General features: G+C 42.9%; 1 protein-coding gene across 3 annotated transcripts in view; it reads left to right on the top strand.

Annotated features, from left to right (window-relative positions):
- The window catches only part of Pex12 (peroxin 12), a 49,958-nt gene that overhangs the window by 13,498 nt on the left and 8,720 nt on the right, over positions 1-27,740 (top strand). For all 3 annotated transcript variants that reach the window (XM_068362004.1, XM_068362005.1, XM_068362006.1), the window contains exons 3-8: positions 870-978; positions 13,403-13,605; positions 17,347-17,438; positions 18,210-18,344; positions 20,742-20,904; positions 23,826-23,920. In XM_068362004.1, the coding sequence (XP_068218105.1) occupies positions 870-978; positions 13,403-13,605; positions 17,347-17,438; positions 18,210-18,344; positions 20,742-20,904; positions 23,826-23,920 (797 nt within the window). The remainder of the gene's footprint in view (positions 1-869; positions 979-13,402; positions 13,606-17,346; positions 17,439-18,209; positions 18,345-20,741; positions 20,905-23,825; positions 23,921-27,740) is intronic.

The following is a 27,740-nucleotide window of genomic DNA, read 5'->3' as shown; positions in this document are numbered from 1 at the left end:
GTTCCTAGTATTAAGTGTAATACTGTCATGTCCCCATACCCTGACGAGGTGGTAATGGGAGAGTCCTAGCCTAGATTTCCATCTGAAAAACTCCAGGTCAACTTCCTAGGACGAGTCACTTCTCACCTTCACACACAGCTTATGTAGGCCGCAGCAGTTTCACAGCATGCTAGCGAGGAGAAGGGACTCCTTATTTCTTGAGTACTTACACACTCAAATATGGAGCCCCGGGCATGCCAAAGCCAGTATGGCAGGGATTTACCTCCCTACCTAAGGGTTGAGTCACCCCATGTAAATAGCGTGGTTTGTATTTCAGTTACGGAACAAATGACAAATTTGTAGATAATTTATATTTTTCCTAACTATACAAACCTTAGCTATTTACACATATTTGCCCGCCAACCCTGTCCCCCATGATAAGTCCTACCTCTAAGCAAAGTGAAGCATTCACCAGTGTGTGTGAGGGGGGGTGGGGTGTTAGCTAGCTACCCCTCCCTGACCCCCACTAACTAGCGGGGGGGGGGGGTAGTAAACCCTCGTTAAAATTCTTATGGCTCGTCATTCAGCTACGCCGAAGTAATTACCCCATGTAAATAGCTAAGGTTTGTATAGTTAGGAAAAATACAAATTACCTACGAATTTGTCATTTTTCATCCCAGTGACCAATTGATCAAGACAGCTTATGTACAAAGTTGTGGCATAATATATTAAAAGATATCCAAATTACTTAACTTCAGTATCCCCAGAAAACTTTGTAAGACATTTGTTTTTAAGAATAGTAAAATACCCTTAATATATATATAGAAAAACAGTTTACTGTTGATGTTTTTGAGGAAATAGGTCTACTAAAATTAACTTGACTATTGCAGGTACTTGCCGAGAGCAATCCAGAAAGATATGGTTGGTGTTTGCAAAGCCACTGTGAAATTTTTGCAATTTTCAACTTTATCATACAATATCATTACTTGTCAAACTATGGTGAGTACTCATTACAGTATTTCTTTTTAACATTTTAGTTTGAGTGATAATTCTTTGCGATGTTACAATAGTTATCTTTGTAATGTTCAAGTATGTTTATAGCTAATACCATTGAAAACAGACAATTCAAAGACTGAAGGATATCTCTATTGTGAGTTAGGGGCATCTCTTAGTGCATTTATAGCAACTACCAAAAAGCAAGGTCACCAATCAGTCCTTTTTATGAATAGAACTTACCTGGCAGTTATATATATACAGTATAGCTGAGTCTCTGACTGCGGCAGAATTAAATCGAAAATCGCTGCAACCGCCTTGTGGTGGTTGTGTGGTTAGATGGTTAACAACCCTTACAGGGTGGTACTTGGAATCATTCCCATTTTCTGTTCCTCAGATTATCTCTGCCGGCCGGATCGACAACATCGTTGGTTCGCCTTTCAGAGTTTTTTCGGATCGCTTTCCCTTCATCGCCTTTTTGGACTTCGTTTTTGGTGAAGTACACTGTGTTGGGATTTGGCAATCGTGTTGTTTTTGTTTTTTGTCTTTTTTCCTATATTGTCATGAGTGAGAAAATTCATTATCGTGTTTGTGCGAATGATATTTGCAAGGTGAGGTTGCCGAAACTTTCGGTTGACCCTCACACTATCTGTATGGGTTGCAGGGGGTTTGAATGTGCTTTAGATAATAAGTGCAAGGAATGCGAGGTTTTAAGTGATAATGATTGGTTAGCTATGCAGCGCTATGTGCGCAAACTCGAGATTGATAGAGTTAGAAGAGCTAAATCAAAGTCAAAGTCTGCTAGTGAGCCTAGCTTAGATTTATCTATTGACCCTTTGCTTGTAACCCCTTTGGAAGGTATTCCTTCCCCAAATGTAGTGACTCCTGCCCCTTCTACAGGACCTGTGCCTACGGATGACCCTGGGTATGCTAAATTAGCTGCTGAATTGGAGGCCATTAAAGCACAGTTGGAGGCCTTTAAAGGTAAGGGTGTTGGTGAAATTAGTGCTTGTGAAAGTGCAGTGGAGGTGGCGACTGATTGAATCTGTCATACCCCTAGGTCTAGACCTCTACCAAGCTCCCAGAACCAAGGGAGAAGGTACGTCGAAAGCCGAAAGAGGGTGAGAGGTGCTTATCCTCGGTCAGTCGTCGCCTCAGACAGTCCTGTTGCGATCTCCCAGGCTGCTCTTGACCGCCATAGGAAAGGCGTGTCGGATACGTTTGTGTCTTCGCCTGATCGTTCTCCCAGACGTAATTGGCGTTACGAATCAAGACCAATGAAGAGAGGGTGGAACCGGGACGTGCAGTCTCGCTCTCCCACTCCCGGTTCGAGTAGCAGAGACCCTGATTCGTCGAAAGACGATTTCGATGTTCCTGTTAAAAGGGCGAAACAGAGAGTCCTTAGCCCAGTTAATCCTGCTAGACTCCCTGCTTCTTCTGCCAGCGCTCCCAGTCAAGCCGTAAGACAATTGCCGTCTTCGGCACCGCGAGAGCCAGCGGAGGTTGCTAAAGCTTTCATGGTTGTTATGCAGGAACAACTTTCATCGTTAGTTAAAGCTTTCAGCCACCCTTCTCAGTCCGTCAGACGTAAGGACGTCTCTTTGCCTGTTAAGAGATCTTCTTTTAAGAGAGTTTTTAGTATCTCTCCCAAGAAACCTCTGCGCACTTCGTCGGCCGTACGACAACGTGCACCCTCCTCATCGGCACGCTGCCAGGAATTTCCTTCCCCCCCCTCCCGCCGCCAGGACGATACTGCCTCTCGTTCTCGGCGCCGCGACGATTCCGTTTCCCTTTCGAAACACCTGGACGTTACTGCTTCGTTTCTTAGAAAACAGGATGAATGCAGTCTGCATTTTCAAGGCGACGGCAGCCTGCATCTTCAGGACGCTTCCTTTTCTCGTCATTGTGACGATACTGCCTCTTGTCATTGTGACGATACCGCTGCTCGTCATCGTGACGATACCGCCTCTGGCCGACTGGATGTTAGCGGCACTCGGCGCCAGGATTCAAACAGCTCTCGCTGCCAGACTGCTGGCAGCCCAACTCTTCGGGATGTTATCCTTGAGCAGGACCTCGAAGATATTTCGGAAGAGGAAGAAAAACCTGCCGACTCTTCTAGCGATTACAAGGTTCTTTCTCGCTCTCTTTTGGAACTTTATGGGGAGGAATTTCAACCTTCGGCCCCTCGTTCTCCTCAGTCTCAATTTACCAGGAAGAAAGCTACTAAGCCTTCGGCCTTCATCAAAATGAAACTTTCAATTTCGGCCAGGAAAGCTCTCGCTAAAGTGGGTGATTGGATGGAGGAACAGAGACAAGCTGTCAAGACCACCTTTTCTTTTCCTCCTTCCCGGCTCGCTTCCAAGGCCGGTATGTGGTATGAGACAGGGGAACCTTTGGGGTTAGGAGTGCCTTCCTCCTCCCAAGGTGACTTCTCGGCTCTTGTGGACTCGGCAAGAAGGCATGCTTTAAACTCTGCCAAGGTGATGTGGTCCATGTCAGAGCTTGATCACCTCGTCAAGGGAATTTTCAGGGTTTTCGAGGTTTTCAGCTTCCTGGACTGGTCTCTCAGGACTCTGGCCAGGAAGTCTGGACTCCTGGAGGACAAGAAGGACCTGACGAGTATCATGTCCTGCATGGACAAAGCTCTAAGGGATGGAGCTAATGAATTGGCTTCCCTTTTCTCAGCAGGGGTCTTAAAGAAGAGGGCCCTTTTGTGCTCCTTCACCTCTAGATCTGTGACTGTTGCCCAGAAGTCGGAGCTGCTTTACGCCCCTTTTTCTCGTCATCTTTTTCCTGAAGCTCTGGTCAGAGATATCTCCCTTTCTCTGGCTCAGAAGGCTACTCAGGACCTTTTGTCTTGGTCGGCTAGAAAGACCTTACCTGTTGCTCTTGCTCCTCTGAAGAAGGAGGAGAAGAAGTTTCAACAGCCCTTTCGGGGCAGGATCTCCTCGAGAGCGGATTTTAGGGGGAGAAGACAAGAGTCAGGGCCAAGGACCAGCAGGGGTGCGTTTAGGCCTCGGTCCAAAAAATGAGATGGAAGTCCTCCAGACACCAGTATGGGCAAGACTGTCTCGTTTTTGGCAGTCTTGGGAAAGGAGAGGGGCGGACACCTGGTCCCTCTCAGTCGTCAAGGAAGGTTACAAGATCCCCTTTTTAAAGAAACCACCTCTCTCAAACTCTCCCCTGGCCTTAGTGGCTCAGTACACCGACGCGGGGAAACGAGAGGCTCTTCTGGAGCTAGTCGACCAGATGTTGGTCAAGGGAGCAATAGAGCCAGTTCAAGACCTCTCCTCACCAGGCTTTTACAATCGCCTGTTTCTGGTTCCCAAGAACTCGGGTGGATGGAGACCAGTCCTAGATGTCAGCTCTCTGAACGCCTTCGTGGAGAAAACAAAGTTCTCCATGGAGACGACTCAGTCAGTGCTGGCTGCAGTTCGTCCAGGAGACTGGATGGTTTCTCTCGACCTACAGGACGCTTATTTTCACGTCCCCATTCATCCGTCTTCGAGGAGATATCTGAGGTTTGTGTTCCAGGGCAAGTGCTTCCAGTTCAGGGCACTTTGCTTCGGTCTCAGCACAGCTCCCCAAGTCTTCACCAGACTTATGGCGAATGTGGCAGGCTGGTTACACCAGGAGGGGATAAGGGTCTCCTTCTATCTAGACGACTGGTTGATCCGGTCACAGTCGAAAGAGAAATGTCTGGAGGACCTAATGAAAACTTATACGATCACTCAGGACCTGGGACTCATCGTCAACTGGGGGAAGTCTCAGACCGAGCCGAATCAGACAATTCTCTATTTGGGGATAGTTCTGAATTCAGTTCTTTTTCAGGCTTCTCCCTCCCAGGAGAGGCAGACCAGGTGCCTGGACAAAGTCAAAGACTTTTTGAGGAAGTAGGAATACTCAGCGAAGGATTGGATGAGTCTGCTGGGAACTCTATCCTCCCTGGAGCAGTTTGTCCCTTTGGGGAGACTGCACCTAAGGCCTCTGCAACACTTCCTCGCAAAGGTTTGGAACAGGAAGATCCAGGAGGACACTTTTTCTTTTCCCATCCCGACAGAGATCAAGGATCTTTTAATGTGGTGGCTGGACCCAGCTCTGTTGGGAAAAGGGATCTCCTTGTTCAAGAAGAACCCCGACCTAGTGTTATTCTCAGACGCGTCCGAGTCAGGCTGGGGAGCAACACTAGGGAACAAAGAGGTCTCAGGTATTTGGGAAGGGAGTCAGGTCATTTGGCATATCAACAGGAAGGAGTTGATGGCCATTTTGTTAGGGCTCAAGGCCTTCAAAACCTTGGTCTCGGGAAAGACTGTGGAGATCAATTCCGACAACACCACAGCTCTCGCGTACATAAAGAAGCAAGGGGGAACTCACTCCCTCTCTCTGTTCTCAACTGCGAGAGAGCTTCTCCTCTGGGCGAACGAGAACGAGACCCAGCTGTTGACAAGGTTTGTTCAAGGGCAGAGAAACATCAGGGCAGACATGCTCAGCAGGAGGGGACAGGTCCTTCCTACAGAGTGGACTCTCAATCCGCATGTCTGTCGGAGCCTCTGGAAGTTGTGGGGCAGACCAGTAATAGACCTTTTCGCCTCCGGTCTAAACAAGAGGATCCCGAACTACTGCTCCCTAGTACCGGACGAGGAAGCTGTTGCGGTGGACGCCTTCTTGATGGATTGGACGGGGCTGGACATGTATGCCTTTCCCCCATTCAAGATCATCAATCTGGTTGTCAGGAAGTTCGCTCTCCTCGATTCGGGACGAATGACCCTAGTGGCTCCATTCTAGCCTGTGAGGGAATGGTTCACCGAAGTGGTAGGGTTACTGATGGACTTTCCAAGAAGACTCCCGGCAAGTCCAGATCTTCTCAGACAACCCCACTTTGAGAGATTTCACCAAAACCCCCTCGCTCTCAATCTGACTGCCTTCAGACTGTCGAGAAGCTCGTTAGATCTCGAGGCTTTTCGGCACAAGCGGCGAAAGCTATTGCCAGAGCAAGGAGGATCTCTTCACAAAAAGTCTACCAGTCAAAGTGGGAGACCTCTAGAGCTTGGTGCAGGAGGCGCAAGGTTTCCTCGTCCTCTACCTCTCTGAGCCAGATTGCAGACTTTCTTTTGTACCTCAGGCAGGATGCTAAGTGGGCTGTATCTACCATTAAAAGATACAGGAGCATGCTCTCAACCGTCTTTAGGCATAGAGGCTTAGTGTTATCTCAGAATAAGGACTTGCAGGACCTCATTAGGTCTTTTGAGACAACGAAGCAGGTGCACTTAAGGCCCCCTTCTTGGAACCTGGATGTGGTGCTTAAGTTTCTGTGCTCCAGGAAGTTTGAGCCTATCTCGCAAGCTTCTCTGCGAGATGTGACTTAAGAAAATCCTTTTCCTTTTGTCTCTAGCGACTGCCAGGAGGATCAGCGAGGTCCAGGCAATCGAGAAGCGTGTAGGCTTCACCCTAAATGGAGCGGTTTGTTCCTTGAGGTTCGACTTTCTCGCCAAGAATGAGAACCCTTCGAAACCCTAGCCTAGGACTTTTGAAGTCCCTAACCTCACGGATCTAGTAGGTCAGGAACAGGAAAGCCTCCTCTGCCCGGTTAGGGCTCTCAAGGCGTATTTGGCTCACACTAAGAGCGTGAGGGATGCTTCCAACTCCTTATGGTGTTCAGTGAAGGATCCTCAAAAACCCCTGTCAAAGAACGCTTTGTCCTTTTTCCTGAGGGAAACTATTAGGGAAGCCCACCTCTTTTGTGAGGAAGAAAACTTCGCCCTGTTAAAAGTACGGGCTCACGAAGTAAGGGCCATTGCTGCTTCGCTGGCATACCGGAAAAATATGTCAGTTAAGCAGATCATGGACGTAACGTTCTGGAGGAGCAACTCTGTCTTCGCTTCTCATTACCTCAGAGAGGTAAGAGTGGACTATGATAAGTGTTATACCTTGGGCCCATACGTAGCTGCGGCTTCTGTATTAGGCAAAGGAGTTACTACCCCCAATCAACCTTAGTTTATGTACTTGTATATGGGTTTGTGTCTTTTTTATGGTTGTCTGAGGTCCTCGTCCTGTGGTACGGTTCCCTCAGTCCAGATAGATAGTTTATATCTACTTCTGCAAGGTTAGATGGTTAGCTTTAGTAAGGTTGCAGGTTTTTTATATGGGAAGGTAGTTTTCTGAAGTATAGTCAAGTTGTTGGTCCTACCCCTTTGACAGACTCGATTGAGTTGTTGGCAGCGTAGCTGGTCTACTCCTGGCTGAACACTCCTAAGGGAAAGCGACTCTAGAGGCAGTTACCTTTGAAGTCAGCTACCTTAGCAGGTAAGGAATCAAGGTGTTTGTTCTCCTACAACTCTTTTGTTGTTTCCCCAACTATGTTTTTTCTGTCTGTTTCCCTCCTCCAAATGTGTGAATCAGCTATGTATATATAACTGCCAGGTAAGTTCTATTCATAAAAATGGAGTTTTTATGATAAAACAAAGTTTTATGAATACTTACCTGGCAGTTATATATATATTTTAAAGCCCACCCACCTCCCCTCAGGAGACAGGTCGGGCAAAGATAATCTGAGGAACAGAAAATGGGAATGATTCCAAGTACCACCCTGTAAGGGTTGTTAACCATCTAACCACACAACCACCACAAGGCGGTTGCCGCGATTTTCGATTTAATTCTGCCGCAGTCAGAGACTCAGCTATATATATATAACTGCCAGGTAAGTATTCATAAAACTTTGTTTTATCATAAAAACTCCATATTTTACCCAAGCTTCCATAAATTTTAGTTTGTTCCTACACAGAAACAAACCTTCGTCATTTAAGTGGGTTAGGTCTGTTGCACTTTGTTATGACCAGATAGCAGAATTCTTGTGAATATGGCCACATTGTATGGTTGTGCCATGTACCCACCAGCGCTTTGGTGAGATGATGCTTGTGTACTGTATACGCAGCCACTTAACTCAGTTACGGACCTCTCTCTGTACTATGAGTGAAATCCTTACTCTGTTCACAGAATGATTGTTAAAACTGTGTTCATGTAAACCTGTGATGGTCTTGAAGGTCATCCATGCGGAAATTTCATGAGCTTTGTAGAAATTTATCCTCGTCCTTCGTGAGCTTTGTAGAAATTTATCCTCATCCTTCATTAGCTTCATAGATATTTATCCTCGTCCCTGGTGTGCTACGTGCTGGGGAAAAACATGTGATATGGATTCCCCTCGTAATGTTTGCAAGGATTGATCTTCTTCCCAATCGGAGAAGTATAACAGTCGCAAGAAGAAGAAAGCTAAGCGGGATTGTTCCCCGCCAACAGCTTCTTCCTCAAAAGTTGGGAAGAAGCTGAAGCATTCATTTTACAACCCTGAACTTGCCCTTTCTGATCCGTCATTATGAATTATAATAATATTGATACTCCTGTAGGTAGAAGGCTGAGTTTGTTTGGTATTTCCATACACTAACCTTCCTCACTCCTTATTTTAAAGGAGAAAATGTTTTCATACGCATAGGAACAAATAACAAATTTTAAAAGAAATTTTTATTTTTCCTAACTATGCAAACTAGGGTCCTTTAAAGTTAAGTTGTTCCGTAACTGAAATACAAACTACGCTATTTAATATGGGTTATTACTTCGGCGTAGCTGAAATGATGACCCCCCCACACACCTGTGAATACTTCACTTTGCTTTTGGCTCAGGTGATGAACAGACGTGTCTGCTCTCACCCTCATTTGACTGCCATTAATCTGTTTTTGCTTTCTCTTTTTCTACAGAGTGTGTGAAGTTGGCCTCTATTAATAATGCGTACGTGCCCTGGTTTACCTGACCGCGCCCTTGTGGGACCTTCATGTCGGCGGTTGACACAGATCCTCACACCTTGTGTCCTCATTGTAGGGGCTAACGGTGTGATAGGGGTAATGTATACGGTGAGTGTAGGGAGTGGTCTACCTCCCAGTGGGAGAGGTTTGCCCGGCGCCGGAAGAAGAAGTCCAAAAGGGATATTTCGCCTCCAAAGGCTTCTTTGAAGAGAGAAAATCCCAAGGCCTCTTCTTCCGTAGCCCAAACCTCCTCCGAAGCTCCCACTCGATCGGTCTCTTCAGAGAGGCCGTCGAGGGGTAGCGTAGACCTTTGTTCTGTTGACCGATCCCGGGGTGCGGGAGGGGTAGTTGCCTCCCATAGCGAGGCAGCTGCCCCTCCTCCCTCGGAGGAGGATATTGATTTCACTGTAAATAATAGTGATTTGTTACAGCTTTGGACTTCCTTGGGGCTTCAGGGTTCACCCTCCAATGAGGCCCTGTTTGACATGATCAAACTGGGAGTAGCTGTTAAGCAATCACCGGTGATAGCAGACGTAGATCCTCTGTCTATCGTCGACGTTGTTATAACGGAGGCCTCCGGTGTGTTGGATCAAACTGCTTCTGTTGTTGCTGAGGTAGCTGAAGGCTCTGATTCCCCATCTGAACATCTTTCGAGGGTGGAACTTAGTCCCACGGTCTCTCCTGCTGGTGACTCTCCCCCTCCGGGGAGTTCACTTATAGAGACTCCTCTGCGGAGGCATTATGATGGTCAGCTTGCTGATCCCACGGCCCCTAGAAGGCATATAAGGCGGAAGGCTCGTCCTCCCCTTCACCATAGAGGACTTCCTTCTCCTCACAAGGGAGTTAGGAGGCGCCTCTTCGGCTTGTCTTCCCCGCAGTCCTCTGCGGAGGAGACTCGCCGTTCACCTTAGACCTCTCCAGAGATCGTTCGCGATCTCCTTCTGTGGAAGGTCGTCCTTCGGGACCCCCTGACCTGTCACCCCCAGACCTGCTGACCTGCCATCACCCTTCAAGGCTGCTGATCCTGTTTTTGCACAGGCACCGGTCCCTTCGGGGCACAAGGGACTTGAGCGCAAAACTGCGCCTCAGTCCCTTAAGCACCAGGTACCCCCTGCGCGCCATCTCGCTGCTGTTCCTGACTTAGTGCCCCTGCGCTCTCTTGCACGCGTGCGCGTGCCTGCTCCTGTTCCTACGCGCCAGAGTCTCCCTGCGCGCCAGCGCCCACCTGCAGTTCCTGCTATTGCGCGCCAGCGCTCTCCTGCGCACATGCACTCACCTGCATGCCAGCGCCCACCTGCAGTTCCTGCTACAGCACTTAAGCACTCTCCTACTCGTCAGCGCTCTCCAGTGCCTCAGCGCACTTCTGGAGTTAAGCGCGCAGTTGTGGTTCCTGATACAGCGCGCAAGCGCTCTCCTATATTCCAGCGCGCAGTTCAGGAGGTACCTAAGTTAGCGCATGGGCGCTCACAGGTACCCCTGCCCTCTTCTTCCAAAATGCGCACCCCTGTGTGCCCGAATCCTGTTGCGCGCCCAACTGAGCAGCGCACACCTGCACGCCCAATCCTGTTGCGCGCCTATCGCAGCAGCACACTCCTGTGCGCCATGCGCGTCCGCGATCTCCTGCGCGACCAGCGCACCCATGATCTCCTCAGGGGGCAGTTCCTGCACCACGTGCTCAACGCTCTCCTGTGCGCCAGCGCGTAAGTTCACCTTTGCGCTATCACGAGGCTGCGCAATCGCGCCCTCCCCCTGTGCTTCCAGATACGCGCGCTCCATGGCCACGCGCTAGGGACATTTCTCATGGGCACGCGCGCCCAACAGTCTCGCCCGCACGGGCTCTTCAGCAGGTTCCTGCGCGCCCGCACACATTCGAGCGGAGGGTTGCTCACGCTCCAGCTCCCATGCAGCCTTCAACCCCGCCCCACGTTCCAGCTCCTGCGCGCCGCACGCCGTCACCATCACCTATGCGCGCCCTCGCCCTCGCCCTCGCCCGCACTCGCGCGAAATTCCTACCTCGCATGATCCTTCCGCGCGCGATCCAGGGCAGGGCTCATCGTGCGACCACCAGCGCGATTTGCGCTGCGATCGGCAGCGCGATCCCGCACGCGACTTCACGGGGCTTCAGGCGGACAGGTCATCGTCTTGTTCCGCTCCTCTAGCCAGATGCCTTCCAACAATGGTGGGACAACATCGATGTTTATGCCTTTTTCCCATTCTGTCTGATGAGGAGGGTGCTCAACAAGACCAGAATATCGGTCAATCTATCGATGACCCTGATAGCTCCGCTATGGCATCACGCAGAGTGGTTTCCGGACCCTCTGCAACTTACGGAGCTCCCGAGGGAACTTCCTCCACGTCACGAGCTACTCAAACAACCACACGCCAACATCTTCCACAAAGCCGTAGCTTCGCTTCGACTTTACGCCTGGAGACTATCCAGCACCTCCTCGCTGAGAGAGGATTTTCGCAGCAAGTTGCGAATAGGATGTCTGGACACTTGCACAGGTCATCCGCAGGGGTCTACAAGGCGAAGTGGCGAGTTTTCTGTGGTTGATGTCGTGGAAGGGGTATCTCTCCACTCGATGCCACTATTCCAGCAATAGCGGAGTTCCTCGTGTATTTGCGGGAAGAAATGCGCCTTTCAGTCTCGGCAGTGAAAGGCTATCGCTCAGCTGTAAGTCTATCCTTCAGGCTCAAAGGAATGGACATTTCTTCCTCGCTGGAACTTTCTCTACTCATACGGAGTTATGAACTTACCTGCCCTCAGTCAGAAGTGAGAACTCCTCCATGGAACGTGGTTCGAGTTCTCAGGTCTCTGAAGAGACCTCCCTACGAACCATCACGCCAGGCTTCAGATCACCACCTTACTTGGAAGACGGTGTTCCTGCTAGCTTTGGCTTCGGCCAAACGAGTCAGCGAACTTCATGGTCTCTCATAGGACATCGCCCATTCAAGGGGATGGGGGGAGGTAACGTTCAGATTCGTCCCTGAGTTTGTTGCCAAGACTCAGAATCCGGGAGTGCCGGACCTTCGGTTTGACTCATTAATCAGATGACCCAGACCATCTCCTACTGTGCCCAGTAACCCCAAGTGCAAGCCTTGTTTGTGAGCACTGGGAAAACGAAGAGGAGGGTCACTAGGAATACCATCTCAGCCTGGATTCGCAAGGTAATACACCTAGTCTTGAATCCTGACCCTCCTCCGTCATGTCGCCCTAGAGCACATGATGTCAGGGGCATAGCTACGTCCCTGGCCTTCAAGAAAATCTATTCAGTGACGCAGGTCCTACAAGCTGGGGTGTGGAAGCATCAGACGACCTTCACAGCCTACTACCTGCAAGACATGACACACAGGAGACTCGATACGTTCTCTATCGGCCCTTTGGTGGCTGCACAACAGCTGGTCTAACCTCAGGCTCCTTAATGGACAGGTAGCAGAAGGTTGAGGGCATTGTTACCTGGTTTTAGTCTGCATGAATGAAAAGGTTTGTCTGGCCCTTATACTTTTCTTCATCCTCTCCTCCCTTGGAGAAAGCAGCATCCTGGGTTCTCTGCACAGCTGACCTCGAACCACTGCAGGTAAACCATGCTTCCTTGTGTTCCTAGTATTAAGGTTAATACTGTCACGTCCCCATACCCTGACGAGGTGGTATTGGGAGAGTCCTAGCCTAGAATTCCATCTGAAGAACTGCAGGTCAACTTCCTAGGACGAGTCATGCTTCTCACCTTCACACACAGCTTATGTAGGCCGCAGCAGTTGCACAGCAATGCTAGCGAGGTGCAGGGACTCCTTATTTCCTGAGTACTTACACACTCAAATATTGAGTCCCCGGGCAAAGCCAAAGCCAGTATGGCAGGGACTTACCTCCCTACCTAAGGGTTGAGTCACCCCATGTAAATAGCATGTTTTGTATTTCAGTTACGGAACAAATGACAAATTCGTAGATAATTTATATTTTTCCTAACTATACAAACCTTAGCTATTTGATCAAACTTGCCCGCCAGCCCTGTCCCCCGTGAAATCTTACCTCTAAGCAAAGTGATGTATTCACAGGTGTGTGTGAGGGATTGTTAGCAAGCTATCCCTCCCTACCCCCCGCTACTAGCGGTGGGATAGTAAACCCTCGTTAAAATTCTAATGGCTCGTAACCCATATTAAATAGCTTAGGTTTGTAAAGTTAGTAAAAATACAAATTATCTACGAATTTGTCATATTCCCGTATTCGGTCTTGAACCAAAGGTCAAACAAGAAGAGCTTCCAACAAGTTGGGAAGGGGGGACTGCTTCTTGCCCATGCACATAACCCATTTGTAACCAGCTTGTTAACGAATTCAGCAGGTGTTCCAGCTCCAATGAAGCCATTTCTCTAACCTAACGTAAGGGACTAAGATTTGTATAGTTAGAAAAATACAAATTACTTTTCAATTTTTTATATGCTTTGATAATTTTAGTATCCCTTTTATTAAATTCAGATTTATATAGTCATTATAGTTTTAGAAAATAGTGAATTGTGACTTAAAATTCCTACACAAAATGCTCTAATTATTTCATACTGTATTATTTTACATATATTTGTATATAAGCTGTATTTGCAGACTTGTGATACTTTGATTATGAATATGCTATTGATTCTTCCAGGGGCATCCTTTGCTGAAAACTTTTACGATCTTAAACGGATACAGATACATAAAGCAGATGGTTTAGAGCCCTTGAGTCTGTCCAGTAAGACCATCACAAAGTCTGTGGTTGCTCTTGTATGTTTTCCTTATATACAAAACAAACTAGATAATGTTTTTAATTCTCTGAGAGAGAGAGAATCAGATGGATTATTATCACAAAAGGTGGGTACATATTTAATTTTCAAGTTCTGGACCTATATTTGAAAAAACATAGTCCTATATATATTTATTTTTTTTTTTACAGCTTTAAATGCATCTTGATGCTGTCTTAATTTTACCCTTAAGTAAAGTAAATTCTTCCTCCTCATCTTAAAATTAAAGTCTAGTGGAAGAAATTGTACTGTAGAAGGTAAAGAATAGTTTTTGGTCTGAAATAAAAAAAAAAAACTCATATTTGTTTAGATCATGCAATGAAAAAAAACAATTTGTTCCTACTTGTAATACAAATATTCGACCTTTACTATGAGTATAACTTAAGTGAAGATGGAACCAGACATGATAATAGGAGCCCTACCCAATTACTAGATAGTGTAACCCTCCCTTTGGCTTGCCCAGCCGATTGGTATTGACTTACTATTCGGCGACCGCATCTGACTTTTAATCTTTTGATTTTTCTTTCAGTTTGAATATTGGTCTTGTAGTCTTGTCCAAGGGATATTATGATTGGAATTGGAGTGTTCCCCAATAACTGTGATTGTATTACAGTTTCTGTGCTATCTGCCACTATCTTATATACTTATTCCTGCCAGGCAGCATGTCTTGCTGTCCTATCTCTTGTGTGTGAGGCAGACAACGTAAGCCTAAAGAAGGTTCTTCCTTGGACATCGCTAGTGCTCTGTTGGTAGAATGCTGCGAAATGTAAGTGGAGGAGCACCTCCCTTTTCTCCGTCAATGTCTGGCAATCCTAAAGGCACTAAGAATGAATCACCTGGCTGTTTTGTGTTACCCTGTGAGAGTGTAGTCTTCGGAGAAGGTGAACTTCAAGTTATCCCTTCTTTTTTTGTCTTCACTGTGACTTCTGAAAAGTTTGAGTAGAAGATGTCATTGTGAAGTCTAAGAAGTCTGATTGATAGGAGTTATGTTGACTTAACTCTTACCGTTTCTCTGTTGGTTGAGATGTCAGGTGCCGCTCTCCATTTTCCCTAACTGGATGAGATCTCTCTCTCTTTCAGGACAGAGAGAGAAGCAGTGCGCACTGATGATATCGGTACACACTGCTACTACTGTCAGATGTGATGCTGTTGCTGAGATTCAGAGACTATAACCTAATCTCCGGAGGTGGCACCTACCAAGGAAGGAACCCCCTATGTGTAGGACAACTGATCACCCTAACTATCTTAAATTTGTCTTGTTCCTCTGCATGGTTTTGTGGGAGGAGTAGCGTATTACCAAAACCTTCCCATGTCAAGTATCGAGGTACTGTGTTCAAGGGCTTCGTCCCTTGTATCAAGTGCCCCAGAGACTTCACAGGCGCTACAGATAAGGACGGTGAGCTATGCTCTAGTCCCCCGCCTGCCAGGAATGCTCCCCTGATGCTTAAGTGATCTTCTCTTTCATGTGCACGAATTCCCGGATGTCCACAAGCTGCTTTGACAAGTTCTCCGGAGATGGTTGTTTCCTTAGACCAGTTGTCTGGTTTTTACAAGAATCTCCCCTACTTTTGTGCGTTCGGGCTGCTTGTTATTCTTAGATTTTCATGTTGTACTGTAGTTGTTAGCTGGCTGCAGGCGTGTATAGCACATAGACTTAACATTGGGTTCTGACCACAATCCTGCTAACCCAGATTTAAGTAAATGGCCTCATCAGAACAACGAAAAATAATGGGCACCAACCCTCATATTGGTTCTGAGCAAGGGGACCCAACAAGCAAGTGAACCTCGAGTGAAATTTTCTATATGAGCACTACATCGTAAAATTCTTTTCCACTGCTTTAAACAGGGATGAGAAATCTGGGTAAGGGTATTAGAAGAGTAAACTAAGCTAATTATAAAATAAAGTATCTATTTTTTTAAAAGCAAAATTAACAAAAACTAATTTATCCTGAGTAATAAGGAGAAAGTACTCAAAATTAGGGAAAAATGTATAAAGTTGAAAAATAACATAATCCCACATCAGTTTTAAACTAACTATGAATATCATAAAACCCCAAATGCTGTTTCCAACAATATGTGGAAAAGAGTATACATTTGCTTCTCACATGAGCCCTCAGTCTGGTTATGTTTTTAAGGAGTGGAAAGTATGGTTTATCTTTGGTCTCCAATAAGGAACCATGGCCTGACCAACAACTTTAACACGAGCACATTCATCAATGTACCCTTTAAAGGTCATCTACTGTACATGCAAGCCACTACCCTGATATCTCAAAGTTTCAGTGAAGCATCTCTTGCACCACTACAAAGGATTAGGCACGCTACTGATGCCGTCGTTTCCTCTCTCCCGCTACCAAGAGTAGGGGATGCCTGTCTTGCTATTTGTAGGTAGTAGGTTGGCGAGGGCACCAACCACCCATTGAGATACTACAGTTAGAGAGCTATTGGGTCCTTTGACTGGCCAGAGAGTACTACATTAGATCCATCTCTCTGGTTACGGATAATTTTTTTTTTTCTTTCCCTATTTATGCACTGAATAATCTGGCGTATTTTTTCCCAATTCTCCTCTGTCCTCATACACTTGACAAAACTTAGATTACCAAACAATTCTTCTTTACTCAAGAGGCTAACTACTACACTATAACTGTTCAGTGGCTACTTTCCTCTTAATAAGGGTAGAAGATACTCTTTAGCTATGGTAAGCAGCTCTTCTAGGAGAAGGACACTCTAAAATCAATCCAATGTTCTTTGCTTCATGAGTAGTGCCATAGCCTCTGTACCATGATCTTCCACTGTTTTGGGGTAGAGTTCTCAGGCTTGAGGGTACATTCTGGCACAGTTGCGTAGCAAGCCCAGCTCCCACACGGGACAAGGATGTATCTTGTCTATGGCATTGTGTCTGGAATAAATGTTAATATGACTGACTCTTCTTCATTCTTCTGTTCCCCCTCTTGGGGACCAAGTGATTGAAGCATTACGTAGTGGATGGACCTGATCCTGGTAAGTTACACTTCAGAGCTCCATTCTATACGTCTAAAGAAGTATCTCTCTCATCTCCCCTTAACGAGGCGTTATGGTGATTCTTTGATAATCATACAAGGTGATTATTTCCAACAGACATCCCCTTCAGGGGAAGATCTCTTGTTTAATCTGGTACATGCTTGGATGTATAGCCCAGGTCCTATCAGCCTTTCATCCCTATTAAAGTCAGGTAGAAGGTTGCTGTGGATCATTGCTTTACTTCTGCATAGATACAGTGGTGACTACTTCCAGGAAAGAAAATGAACTATCCAGTCTAGGTTCCAAGGGGACTTCCAACCCACTAACCAGGAAGTCTCTTGAATTAAAAGTTGATGGTTTGTATGCCACGTAGGAACAAATCTCATACTTTTTAAGTAATTTGTATTTTTCCTAGTTATACAATTCTGAATTCTTTAATTCAACTTCTCTGCTGATCCACCCCTCACAGCCCTGAGCTAAAAGTTCAAAAGTGAAGAGGCAGAGCTACTCACCCTGCACCCTCACTAGCTTGGTAAATGCTGGTTATTCAACTTTGGGGACCGACTTCAGCACACGCTAAATAAATCTCCCTAATTAAAGGACTAAGGTTTTTATGGCTAGGAAAAATACAAATTACTTTAAAAATTTGTGATGTGCATTAGGAATATCAAAGTTAACTTTTGATTATTACAGGCTTTTGCCTTATTAGGGTAAATCATAAATGGGATTTAGATTGATGATCTAGAGTTATTACAGATTTGCTTGGGTTCAATGAATGCACAACAATACAGTAATCTTGACACTTCTTCTTTAGGGTTGGATCAGTAGTCTGCAGAGGTTCTTCCTGAAATTGTGGCCAGTCATTCACTTGTCTTGGGAAGGGTTGTGCCTTATCTTTTATCTAAGGTAGGGTATGATTGGAGTGTGAATATTTATATCTATTTATTCTTAATTTTGAAAAGTCATGTGTGAATTCCAAGTACTGTAAATTAGTTGCATTGCTTTTTAAGTTTTTTATTTGTATTTGAGAGTAAATTTAGTTCATTGGGCGTAGCACATCATTGCAGAACTTGTTTTGATTTTAAATCAAACATGTTAAATATTCATTGGTTAAATTTTATTTTCAATATATGCAGAACCCTTCAAAGCATCCATCTCAAATATTTGTATAACCATAGAGGTTAATCAGGCTTGAGATACTATGTCCACTTGTCATTGATCCCATCTTGGGTGGTTTTGATAGCTAAGTACTCTGGAGTCAATTGCTTTATGTTTAACCATGGATGCAACATTAGAAAAAAAAAGTGGTATGTTCTGTCATGTGAGACTAAGTAATTTACATTTCCCGGATAAAAGTATCTCACAATTTGCTGTCAAGTGTGTTGATCTTAACTCACCCACAGCTGGAAACATCTTATTTTTCAATAATATAAAGTGAAACCAGGAATTACATAAGATTGGGTGAGGAAGTGCAGGTGAAGACCAAAATTGAAAACTATAATCATTTACAGTATTTGATATAATTATTTTTGCGAAATTTCTAGATACTGTATTACTTAACCTGGTTATACAGGTACCTTTTTGTTAAAAAGAACCTGCATCACCCCTGAATAGTAGTTTGCCTCTGTTAAGATGCAACAAGAATTTACTTTAGCTTTCATGAACCTTGCCTTTCAGATATTTGGTTGGAAAAAGTAAGTTTCATTCGCCCTTATTGCTCATGTGTGGTGTAAAACTAGCTAATTTGACTGATGACGACCTTGAAGTTATTGAGGATAGAGCACAAGCAATGCTGTCCTTTAGAAATATCAGGTAAGCATTAAGTGTATTTCTTATGATTTTATATTAAAGTTAATACTTCATCACCTTTATATCAAATTTCGCTGTTGAATCCATGTTTGTGTTGTAGCAAAAGTTTTTATATCTGTACTGTACGTATATTCAAGGTAGTTATTTTGATACTCTAAGTAACTGGTTAACAGATTTTAACAGTGAGGATTTATCCCATGTGAGGGGTGAGATGTCACATGAATGGTTTACCACCACTTTCTTGTTCTTGCTGCTCATTTTGAACTTGGTTGGAAGAGACACAACATATTTCTTGGATAAAACTTTCATACAAGGGAAATGAAAATTTTGAAAAGTAATTTGTATTTTTCCTAGACACACAAACCTGAGCTGGAATCGGTCGTTGAAATGAATAACAAGCAGTTACCCAACTGGAGATGGTCCGGGACACAACCCCCCACCCCCTTAATCAGTTATCTGTTTACTTTTGGTACTTCAACCCAGGACTTAGAGGGGTGGTTTGAGGAGGGAAGTTACATTAAAGGACTCAGGTTTGTAGATCTAGATAATATACAAGTTATGACATACAAACCCTTGTCCTTTAATTAGGGAGACATAGAGGCTTTGAAGTCCCCTTGGAACCTAAACTGGAAGGTTTTGGAACATCTTTAAAAGTGTTCCAGGTTTGATCTGTGAAGAAAAGAGAGGACACTGGCACCCCCTATCTGATTACCATACTGATGGTAAACTGATAGACCCTGGGATATACAATGAATTGTGTCATACCATATAAGAAGAAACCCTACCCCTGAAGGGGATATCCATAAGAACCAAATTCTAGGTATATGATAGGTAGTAGGTTGGCCAGGGCACCAGCCACCCGTTGAGATACTACTGCAAGAGAGTTATGTGGTCCTTTGACTGGCCAGACAGTACTACATTGGATCCTTCTCTCTAGTTACGGTTCACTTTCCCTTTGCCGACACATACACCGAATAGTCTGGCCTATTCTTTACAGATTCTCCTCTGTCCTCATACACCTGACAACACTGAGATACTAAATAATTCTTCACCCAAGGGGTTAACTACTGCACTGTAATTGTCCAGTAGGTACTTTCCTCTTGGTAAGGGTAGAAGAGACTCTTTAGCTTTGGTAAGCAGCTCTTCTAGGAGAAGGATACTCCAAAATCAAACCATTGTTCTCTAGTCTTGGGTAGTGCCATAGCCTCTGTACCATGGTCTTCCACTGTCTTGGGTGAGAGTTCTCTTGCTTGAGGGTACATTTGGGCACACTATGCTCTCGTTGAAGTTTTCATAGTTTATATAGGAAATATTTATTTAAATGTCATTTGTTCTTAAGATATATTATTTTTCCTAGTTTCCTTTCCTCACTGGGCTATTTTCCTTGTTGGGGCCCCTGGGCTTATAGCATCTTGCTTTTCCAACTAGGGTTGTAGCTTAGCAAGTGATAATAATAATAATAATAATAATAATAATGGGTTGGCATGGGAGATATACTTCTATGGTTACAAACAATGGTGCTCTGAAATGTAATTTACCAGCATCTGGTCTGACCAGCTTGCAATGCCTCGACCACTGAACTCCAAGAGATGGACAAAGAATGAAGGAAAAGAGCAAGTTATACTGTACTACCTTTCATTCCCGATTTAGGTAAAAAAAATTACCACAGACAAAATTCAATCTTTCACATGAGGGAACTGGGTTTGCCCCACAACGGCTTGAGATACAACCACAGGTCAAAGCATAAAGGTGTCAAATGGTTTGTGGGTACATTCCTGCTATTAGAAGGCCGTGAAGGTTGCCTGCCTTTTCCAGACACCTGTTTTCATCACTTGGTCCAACAATACCCCTGATTTGTGAACCTTGGTCTGGCTAGCACCTCGACTCTGGTCAATTTAAGGGTAAGCTTTACAGGTCGTCTCACGAAGCCAGAAAAAGACTCTGTTTCTTGGCACCTCTTTCTTGGACTTGCCAGCGCCAACAAAAAATCTCCTATACTCAGGCCTGAGGTGTCGGGTCTTTGCAGTTTGTGCCAAATATATAATTTTTCCACAGCCTCTGATTTGTGATTCTATTGGTGTCGTAAGTGAGCAGGTGTCCCGTGTTACCATATAGCTGAAAAATACAAATCCACAGCCTACTAAGCATGTATTTTTCCAGGATTAGAGTATTTATAAATTTCATCATCATGAATGTCATATCTTTTAGAAAGGTAATTTCATCAATTAGTCTTACATAGTAAAAATTATATAGCCAAAATATTGTAAAGCAAATTGTCAAACCAGCTGAAATAAAAAGATTAAACTATTAAATTTCAGCTTGTAAGGTTAATCAAAGGTGTATTTCATTCCCTAATAAACTCTTTTGCCTGATTGTTTCATTGTTTTTTTCTCATTGCAGAAGTGCAAGGCAGTTAGGACAGTGGTTCATGGAAAGGATAGGGTCATCTATTATGAATTCTTTAGAAGTGACCGCATTCTTCTTGCAGTTTCTGGATTGGTTTTATTCTAGTGGCAACACTCCAAGATCTATTGCAAGCAAACCAATACCTGCTCCACCACAGGTTAGAATTCAATTTTTATAATATTTGTATAGTTGTTTATTCTTCTTTTTGACAATTTACTAGACCACAATAATTTTATGGTTTTGTGAGTTGTTACTGTTTGCTAACATTTTTCAAAGACTGCAGTCACCTACGGTGATTTTTTTTAGTTTTTAAAACAATTCAGAAATTAATCAAAATGCGTGTTAGTTTCCTCTCCTCTATTGTAGATACATACCAGAACCTATTTTAGATAATTTTAAACCATGCATTTTGGTAAGCAAGATCTGCAAGTCCTGTGGTGTTCTGCTAATAAGGACAGCGTCATCAGCATACTCTAGGTCAGCTGATTTCCTGTTACCAATCCAGTCCATTCCTTTGCCATCCCCCAACTGTTCTATGCATTAAAATATCCATGTGGAGGATAAACAACATTGATGACAACACATTCCCTTGGAGTACTCTACTGTTCACTGGAAATTCTTTGATAGAACTCCATTAACTTTGCACTTGGTAGGCTCCTGAACAGACTTGATAAAATTTACGTATTTAAGAGTGACTCCGTAATAACGCAGGACTCTCCACAAAATTTGCTGCTGCACACTATCAAAGGCTTTTTCATAGTCCACAAGTGCCATCAAAAGGGATTCCTATATTCTACACATTGCTGTACATGTCTTAAAATGAAAATTTGGTCTGTACAACATCTACTTTTTCATCTATAGTTTTTGCCAGTCTTGATCATCTTACAACTGCTTCCTATCACCTGTCAGCAACCAACAGCACATATATCACAACCAAGTTCCTACACCTGACTTTAATTTTGCCCTTTGTCATACATCTATCACCTTTTAAGCTCTTAACTCCAACAGTTTTCCTGATTTTCTCTTTAGCTTCAACCATGTTTTAGGACATCATTGAAATCGTTATCTTAAGCAATGGTAAGACCTGGAGGAATGTTCCAAAGACAAGAAGTGTGTTTGGAAGAGGACATATATTGACTTTTTCTTTGACTTCAACAACACTTTGTGAGTACTTATTTCAGACTAACACCAAAGGCTGTAACAGATCTACAGTATATCAAGGTGCCTGCTTGTTACTAGTGAATACACTTTATCCTCTACAAGGGAAAAGTCATCTTTTTTACATGTATTCATAGATCACAACTGAAAATAAGAGGCCTCTCTACTTCACCTGTGATTAAACATCATCATTTGACTTCAAAAAAGATTCCTTTGATTCATATAACCCTCAAAGGAAGGACTTTGCCACTTCAAAATGATCTTTGAAGAAGTTAAAATTGATTCATAAATGGCAGAAGCAGTAGTACTGTCATTGAGAACTCATCTTCTACTGAGCAACATCAGATTTTTTCATCAGTTAAGGACTACTCACCTCAAGTTATCTGTGGCTTCTTTAGCCAAATAGGATAAGGCTTGATAAGCTCAAGGAGATCATTGTTATCTTCCTAATAATCAGGGATCCTTCTAGGAGTAGAAATTTTTGGGTTACTTGCTACCACACCGTAAAATATGGGATACCCTCTTCATTTATGCTGTTTGACAGTCGTATTGCAAAGCTATTATTCTTTATTCACTGTTATTCTATGGAGCTATATTTTCTTTTAGTAGTTATTTCCATTACATTATCATTTTTATGGGGTGTTGGTGGTTTAGTGATCTCTCACACAATATGCTATTCATTTTAATTTTAAAAGCTACAGCTGTTCTGAGCACACAAGCAGTGAGAAAGGGGGAAACTTTGGACCTGATGTAACAATATGTGCAGACACCAGTCTACTGTGAGAAGCTGAATTTTTTTCTTTTTAGGAACGGTGGACAGGATTTTTTTTAGACGTAGAGGCTTTGTTATAATTAATGGGTTTGTATTGAAGAAAAATCCTTTTGTTTTTAAGAAAATACTTTTGAACCTTGCAGATATTAAGGTATCTAATATATTTCAAATTCCCTCATCCTCCTTAGAAGAATAAATATCTAATCCTTTGATCATCTGAGGTACCAAAAGCTTACTTAATATGTACTGTACAGTATACATTTGAGGAGTCTTGACAAAATTTTCTATTTCATGTTTTTTTAAGAAAAATACTGTACTCTACATGATTTCCCACTTTTCTGTTGGCATGTGTTAGCTGTGTGGTTGAAAAGCCATTCTCTGTAGACCATGTCCATAATGGACCCAGTATATTTTGTGTTCAAAAGCTAATCTTTGTGTCCTATACCTAAAGTGATTGAATTAAATCAGAATGAACCTATTTATGTAATGAATTAGCAGCTACAGTGGATATGAATGTGTTGAGGTGTTTGGCCATGTTGAGAGAATGGAAAATGGCTGTCGAATGCAAGAGTTGATGGGAGAAGTACAAGAGGAAGGCCAAGGTTTGTGTGGATGGATGGAGTGAAGAAAGCTATGTGATAGGGGGATAGATGTGAGAGAGGCAAGAGAGCGTGCTAGAAATAGGAATGAATGGCAAGTGATTGTGACGCAGTTCCGGTAGGCCCTGCTGCTTCCTCCGGTGCCTTGGGTGACCGCAGAGGTAGCAGCAGTAGGGGATTCAGCGTTATGAAGCTTCATCTGTGGTGGATAACGGGGGAGGGTGGGCTGTGGCACCCTAGCAGTACCAGCCAAACACGGTTGAGTCTTTTGTCAGGCTGAGAGATATGTAAGAGAGGAAAGGTCCCCTTTTTTTTTCATTTGTTTGATGTCGGCTACCCCCCAAAATTGGGGGAAGTGCCTTGGTATATATATATATATATATATATATATATATATATATATATATATATATATATATATATATATATATATATATATATATATATATATATATATATATATGTATTTTATGTTGCTAATATATTTAAAATAGTTTTTTTTTAAATTTTAAAACAGAATTGGTTTTCTTATTTTTTAACTTTTTATAGATTACTGATGAACTCAAACCAAGTTCCTTGAAATCAGAAGACTGCCCAGTATGCTATAAGAAAAGAAAACAAGATACAGCGCTGTCTGTTTCAGGGTAAGTTCTTATGATTGAAATGCACAACTTTTGTACTAGAATTGATCTGTTGTTATTATTATTATTATTATTATTATTATTATTATTATTATTATTATTATTATTATTATTTGCTAAGCTACGACCCTAGTTGGAAAAGCAGGATGCTATAAGCTCAGTGGCCCCAACAGGGAAAAAAGCTCAGTGAGGAAAGGAAACAAGGAAAAATTAAATATTTTAAGAACAGTAACATTAAAATAAATATTTCTTATATAAACTATAAAAACTTTAACAAAACAAGAAGAGAAATTAGATAGAATAGTGTGCCCGAGTGTACCCTCAAACAAGAGAACTCTAACCCTAGACAGTGGAAGACCATGGGACAGAGGTTATGGCACTACCCAAGACTAGAGAACAATGGTTTGATTTTGGAGTATCTGTCTCCTAGAAGAGCTGCTTACCATAGCTAAAGAGGTAAGAGGCCACTGAACAATTACAGTATAGTAATTAGTCCCTTGATCGAAGAAGAAATGTATGGTAATATCAGTGTTGTCAGGTGTAAGAGGAAAGACGAGAGAGGGATCCAATGCATTACTGTCTGGCCAGTCGAAGGATCCAATAACTCTCTAGTGGTAGTGTCGCAACAGGTGGCTGGTGCCCTGGCCAACCAAGTTACCTACTACCTGTGGTGGCGCTTAAATTGATTATTTGTGATGCTTGCTGATATAAAGTTAAATATCATCTTCAATTGAATTTATACCATAATTTTACCCAATAACTGTTTCCACAGCAAAACTGTGTGCAGTTAATGTAACAGTCAGTAATACTACTGTATGTTAATAGATTCCAAAACCAAAATTTGCAGTCTTCAGTGACTCTAGAAGGTATCCCCTCAAAATCTCTTATTCAACAAATTGTTGTTCCTACACAAATACAAACCTTTGTTCATTAATAGGTGTGTGTTTTCAACAAACCTGGATACAGCTATTAAAACTTTATTAAGATGGCAGTATTTACTACTAAGTAGTAAATGCTGCCACCTGAATAAAGAAGTTGGGAAGCCCCACCCACTGGACAGGCTACTGAGCTCTCATTTCAACTGTCCTTTGATTTTAAAGTTTTTCATTAACTGTAGCTGACTGACGGTTGTCTGTGTAACCTGCCAATAACCACTTTCTTGTTCCTGTCGGATAGCATTCCCTTGCTTGTGTGACCAGGTGATGACAACGAGAAAAGGAGATTGGAATTCCTTATAGATTGATGTGCACTGTCAGAGGAAGAAAGTTTTACTGCTGCTGAGTGTGAAGCAGGTCTTTCATCTTTTACTTGAATGGAAATTTGCTAAGGATGTATTTTCTGGTTGTGCTGTCTCTTTATGGAGACCCCTTTTGTTTTACAGCATCGTCATTGGCCAGAATGACCCATAGGAAGATATCTTCAAATTCCTCCTCCTACCTTACCTTTGTCTCCTCATACTGCCAGACCCTTTTTGGAAGTAGTTCAAAGACTGATTGATAGGAGTTGCGTACGCATGACTTCTACTATTTGTCCCCATGGAAGAGACAGTGCTGCCCCAGGAGTCCCCTTGACTCCCTTCACTGAAGATGAAGAAGACAACTTAGAGCAGTGGACAAAAAAGATCTGCTGCCTCATCTTCTCTTGACACATTGCTGATCAGGATTAAAGGGCCCTGCCCTTCTCTTCCCCTTTTGGATTAAGAAGTCCAAGATGTCTGGTCGATAGGAGTTCTGTGTACCCCCCTAGTTAGTGGACTCAACTTTTGTCATGCACTCATCTGATCCAGACCACTCATCTACATGCATGAAGCCCCCTCGTGCCCATGACGACTTTTCTGTGCGTACTCTTTCATTTAAAAACTATTTTATATTTTAAAAGTTTTACATTAGAAATGTTCTTAACACTAGATTTTTTTGGTATGGATTAGATATCAGCTCAGCTGGTAGGTTACATTTCATCTATTCCAGATAACAGGTATTTACGTTCACTTACAAGCACAGCCTCTAGTACATCACAGATTTAATTTAGTGTGGTAATTACTTACACTCAGTTTTTTTATTACCATTACGAGTCAGGCTGTAAAAAAGACATAAACATTACCGTGGATCATCTGTATTTAGTTGAGAATTATAATTAGTAATGATTAAATGTTAATTTTCTAATTACAATAAATGGATGAATATCCTTCTCCCATCACATCCCTAGGGAGGTACCGTTACATTGACTTTTATATTCCTCAGGAGGTTCTGTTACATGCAGTTGACATTTCAGCCATAAGCCTCAGTATGTGTGCAAAAACTAACGTTCCAGCTGTAAACAGGATCAGTATTAGGACTTAGTGCACTAGAAATCTTACGATAAACTACCTTATCATGTTTTCAAGTTACTGTACTTGCTAATGCAATTTTTTTACCAAAGTATTCAGACAGCTGTTTCTTATCCATACAGCATATACCTCTCACTTCCTAGATATAAAAAGTAAGACGAATACTGTAACTTCTTTTAGGGGAGCTTAGAAATAAACATGTTTCTAAATTCAGAGTAATATTTTAAGCCTAAACTATCTAGTTTCACCCTTAACCTAAATGTTCAAGTAGTAACTTGTGAGGTCTTCATCACCATTCAGTAATGGCTAACTTTCTGTTGGCTTAAGCATTAGCTAACCCCATATGCACTCCAAAATTAAACCATTGTTCTCTAGTCTTGAGTAGTGCCATAGCCCCTGTACCATGGTCTTCCACTGTCTTGGGTTAGAGTTCTCTTGCTTGAGGATACACTTGGGAATGCTGTTCTGTCCTGTTTCTCTTCTTTTTGTTCTGTTAAAGTTTTTTAAAGTTTATATAGGAGATATTTATTTAAATGTTGTTTCTCTTAGATTTTTATTTTTCCTTATTTTCTTTCCTCACTGGGCTATTTTCCCTGTTGGAGCCCCTGGGCTTATAGCATCCTGCTTATCCAACTGGGGTTGTAGCTTAACAAGTAATAATAATAATAACCCCATATGTGAATTATAAGCATTGTTGATCAAGGTAGGCTTTGGGGAACACAATTTGATCTTGTCTTTATCTTCCTTCACGGCCAAAATGTTTTTAAGGCTAAGAGTCTGCCTCAATTTTTCATATCCCTAAAACTGGATGAAGGTAGTCAGTAGAAAATAGTGTTTTGTCCAGTAAGAGCCGTACAGTTGTATTTGGACAAACGAAAGGTAGTAGCGGTAGTGTCCCTAATTTGTTCTCTTGGATGATGGTCCATAATCACCTGCTAACCAAAAATTCTCTGGCATTCCTTAGTAAAATTTCGTCACAGAAGTGCACAAGAAATTAGTTGAAAAAAAATCTTCAAATATTTGAGATAAGGTACATAATATTTGGAGCACAGGTATTTTCCTAATTTTTTGTGGTCAAGTTTTTAGCAGTAGCTTAATGGCGTACCAAGTTGATATTCATAAAACATTATCCTAAGAAGGTTATCTACAGTACACTTCTGTATTCTTAATGACTTTATTAAACTCTTTGAAATCTTGTATTTCAAACTGTAATGAAAACTGTTTATCAAAGGAAGGTAGACAAGTAATCTAGACCTGGTTAGTAACCCTTAACCGCATTGCATTACTGTACTTGTACAAAAGTTTACCCCTCTCTTCAATGGCATCCCACATCAGGGGAGATTCATAGAAATCATTAAAATCTCAATACCGGTAATAAAATTTCTTATTTCTATACTCACCTGATGTTCATATACTTGCCATCGACCTCTCCACAGACTCTTAGTATTGAGAGGAAGGGTAATGGCAACTTCGAAACTTAAAACTATGCTTCCTAAT

Source organism: Palaemon carinicauda, chromosome 38 (assembly GCF_036898095.1).
Source record: "Palaemon carinicauda isolate YSFRI2023 chromosome 38, ASM3689809v2, whole genome shotgun sequence".
Taxonomy (NCBI): domain Eukaryota; kingdom Metazoa; phylum Arthropoda; class Malacostraca; order Decapoda; family Palaemonidae; genus Palaemon; species Palaemon carinicauda.
This window is presented reverse-complemented; position numbering and strand designations above follow the sequence as displayed.